Source organism: Gregarina niphandrodes (genome assembly GCF_000223845.1).
Source record: "Gregarina niphandrodes unplaced genomic scaffold scaffold00111, whole genome shotgun sequence".
Taxonomy (NCBI): domain Eukaryota; phylum Apicomplexa; class Conoidasida; order Eugregarinorida; family Gregarinidae; genus Gregarina; species Gregarina niphandrodes.
The window spans coordinates 5,867-6,826 of NW_011645876.1; the positions used below are offsets into that span (position 1 = coordinate 5,867).

The following is a 960-nucleotide window of genomic DNA, read 5'->3' on the forward strand; positions in this document are numbered from 1 at the left end:
AGAAACGGCGAGGGACATCAAGAGCACGAACCAGCGCTAGAAGAGGAAGAGTTTACACCCCTCGACCGCTGGCAGGACGCCACCACCGACCGTAGAAGACCTGACGCAGACGACACCGGTTACCGACAACCACACACCAATGGTAGCAGAGCCGCCGCGAGAAGAAGCGGTCGACGTCGAATGGTCGATGGAACGAATCAAACCTGATGATTCGAAGGAGTTGATGATATTTGTGGACGCTTCAGATATGCAGGCGGGCATGGTGGTTATCTACAACGGTCAAACCGTGATGACGGAATCACTGGCCCTTACTAAGACATCGACAAATCTGGCGTCATACAAGGAAGTCCAAGGGGCGTATAAACTCCTGACGAAATATAAGTCCGCAATCGACTTTATCGACAAAGAGCGAGGAAGACGATTGTGACGGACAGCCTGAGACTGTGGCAGGCATTACAACGAGTTGAGGAACCAAGGAATGACCTCGAAGTCTATGCGGCGAGAACTCGCGCATTATATTGTGCTCGATACGAGCACATTCCAGGAGGCCTCAACCCGGCCGATTTTTTCTCGAGGAGACACCGTCTCCTCACCTAAAAAGGATTTTATTTATCAACATATATAATTTTCTTCATAAAGAAAAGTCCTTGCATCATTGAACTCTGATTTTACCACCTGAACCTTGTACTTGCCATCTACGCAGTTCAATTGCAAAAAGCCACCCGCAGCTATCGAGGGCGGCTCAAGAAAGCCTTCTGCCGGAATCGGACCGGCGCCCTTTCACATGGCGTACGCTCCACCTATCAATCAAATCAAAGGGCAGACGGCGACCAATGACGCCACTACATTGGACGAGCTGGGTATCGCTCCCAGTACCTCGCATGCAAAGCAAGCGCTCTGGTGCTCGAATAAACGCGGAATAAATTCACTAACAAACGGGGAAACCCGCATCCACACATT

The 960-nt window shown here is 50.5% G+C and overlaps 1 protein-coding gene across 1 annotated transcript; it reads left to right on the forward strand.

Annotated features, from left to right (window-relative positions):
• Positions 1-187: 187 nt before the first annotated feature.
• Positions 188-357, forward strand: GNI_201870 (hypothetical protein; the record flags this gene model as incomplete). Its single annotated transcript, XM_011135446.1, has 1 exon — positions 188-357. A coding segment is annotated over one exon (170 nt), but the record flags the coding sequence as incomplete, so codon positions are not given.
• Between the last annotated feature and the right edge of the window lie 603 nt (positions 358-960).